The sequence below is a fragment of the Centruroides sculpturatus genome, unplaced genomic scaffold (assembly GCF_000671375.1).
Source record: "Centruroides sculpturatus isolate CEXI.00-Female unplaced genomic scaffold, Cexi_2.0 scaffold449, whole genome shotgun sequence".
Lineage (NCBI taxonomy): Eukaryota > Metazoa > Arthropoda > Arachnida > Scorpiones > Buthidae > Centruroides > Centruroides sculpturatus.
In genome coordinates, this window is record NW_019384714.1 from 567,464 (window position 1) to 570,065 (window position 2,602).

The 2,602-nt window shown below is 29.2% G+C and overlaps 1 protein-coding gene across 1 annotated transcript in view; it reads left to right on the forward strand.

Annotated features, from left to right (window-relative positions):
• LOC111627895 (sterol O-acyltransferase 1-like) overlaps window positions 1–2,602 on the forward strand; it is a gene marked incomplete at its 3' end in the record, with an annotated part of 28,133 nt that overhangs the window by 19,714 nt on the left and 5,817 nt on the right. Inside the window, exon 8 of the mRNA XM_023371576.1 lies at window positions 1,202–1,277. Within this exon, the coding sequence (XP_023227344.1) occupies window positions 1,202–1,277 (76 nt within the window). The remainder of the gene's footprint in view (window positions 1–1,201; window positions 1,278–2,602) is intronic.

A 2,602-nucleotide genomic window follows, 5' to 3' on the forward strand; every position in this document is an offset into this window, starting at 1 on the left:
ATTAATTATATATTGAATAATTACAAAATATATTTATTTAATATATAGTAAATTAGATTAATTAAAATATCAAAGTAATTTTATTTTTATTTTAAAAAATTTCTATCATCATCATTGTTGATGGAATGTGTCCTCCTCATTTGATACTGGTGCCTAGTACTATGCCTGACCAAGGTTAAGACTTAGTTACTTGAAAGAATTGTTATTTGTTTATATGCTGTTGATGTATGTATCTGTATTTATACAATTTCCTCACTATATGGCATGTGTTTGATATGGCTGCTTTCTATAATTAATGTATATGCTTTTAAGGCTAATTTTTCTAGACCTTTTTAAAATTTATATGGAATGATACTGTGCAAGAGATGATCACTGGCTCAATAAGTATCTGTTAATTCTCCATGGATTATTCTGTATTATTTTGTAAAGATGAGTTCTGAATATTTGGTAATTTTTTTATATTAATGTGACAGTTTGTAACTAGATAAATATAAGATACTGCAAAAGAAACCTTTAAATGCAGCAAAAATTTATTCTATTACAAAGCTAATGTTTTCAGGCATGATTTAAATGGTTATATTCAGGCTTCTAATAGAGACACCAAAGTTCTGAATCAGAACAAAACACTCAAAATTACAATATATTCTAAACATTGATGGAATACTTAAGCTATCAGTTAAAATTTAAATTATTTGTTGAAACAGTCCATACCATGCTTTTAAATGACTTTAGAATTACTGTTTAAGCTAAATTTACAAGTTGAATACCATTTGAAATATAATAGTTAGGTGAACTATCTTGTGACATATCAAAAAAGAATTTTTACAATAACAAAACAAAAGCAAACAAAAAAATTTTTTTTTTCATTCTATATGAAAGCATGTGTGTGTTCTTCAATATTCTGGGTTTTCTTTGGATATGTTGTTTGTGATGCATGAAGGCACATGATTGGTCTGTATTGTATAGGTCTTTATTGTTGTCATATTTTAGTTTCATATATGTGATGTCCCATGTAGGAAATTTTAGCATGCTTTGTGGATTGTTGATTGCATATGTAAAATATTTGGCTAGTTTCCAGTGCAGGAATGTATTTTTTTTTTATCAGAAATTGTAAATGTTTTCTCATCAAGTGTCTTACAACTTTGTATTCATTTTTATCATTATTGTTATTATTATTAATTGCCAAAAATGTTTTTAATAGGTACGTCTTATTATGAAAGCCCATGCATTTGTTAGAGAAAATGTTCCAAGAGCAATAAAATTTAAATTTCATCAAGGTCAGTTAATTTTTAAAAATTAGTATAATGATAAATAGCTTTTAATTTTTTTATATAGCTTTATGCAGTCAATAAAAATAAAATGAGTGCATTATTTTTGTTATTTTTGTACATTACTTTGAATTTTAAAATAGTGAAGATTATTACTGAGTTGACAGTAATAATCTTTGCTATTTTATAAGGAATAAACACATCAATCAAAAACCCGATATCTTAAGCAAATACACCTACAACTGCCATAAATGATCAGGCTATATTTTAAATATGTAATTATAGATTAAAAATGAATTTGGCACTAGAGTGAGGCATTAGACGCTATCTCTTATTAAATTATCTCTTATTATTATAGGTGCCATCTCTTACCTCTACTGTCAGATTCATTTCTAATCTATAATTATATATCCAAAATATAACCCAATCATTTACAGCAGTTGTAGGTGTACTTGCTTAAGATATTGGGTTTTTGATTGATATGTATATTTATATATTATACCTTTCCGTGGTTGTGATGGCCGACTGAGTGCCTTGTGTGAATGTTTCTGGCTGAGGGTGCAAGTATGTCTCCAGTCAGCACCGTAATAACCAACAATAGTTATTTCTTAACTTATATATGCTGGAAGAGAAGATCGGATGGAAGTCTGGGTAGCGTAACTGGCAATGCATCCGCATGGTAAGCGGGAGTTGCGGGACTCGACACATCAGGCTGATTCTTTTCTTCCAGTTTAATCTAAATTAATTAATAAAATATTATAATTATTAATTTTAATAAGAGATGGTGCCTAACACCTCACTCTACTGCCAAATTCATTTCTAATCTATAATTATATATATTAATACCCCGACTTATGCGAACCCGGAGTTACACGATTTTCAAATCTTGTCGATTTGTCTTTTGTTTAAGTGCCACGCAACCCTTGATTACTCACTTCCCCCACACTATTGTTCAGCTTACATGTTTGGATGTGTCGTGCGGAATCCACACATAGCTACAATTTATTTTGTGTTATTTATTTCTGTGTTTGTTATATCTATGGAAACTTGAGAGACTCTACTATGTCATCCAAACGAAGTAGAACTAATTCTTCTGCATCAAACAAGAAAAGAAAAACTTTATCTTTGGAATGTAAAGTTAACATTGGGTATGTTCGTAAATTCGAACGAGTTAAACGAGAATGATGTCATTGTTATTCCTATTTCGTTAGACTTTTCGAACGATTCATTACTAACGTGTTTAACTCGTTTGACTTTACGAACGTACCCATTATTAAAGACTTTGATACAAAAATGAAAATTTGTGAATTGGCAAAGAAGTTTGATCTACCGGA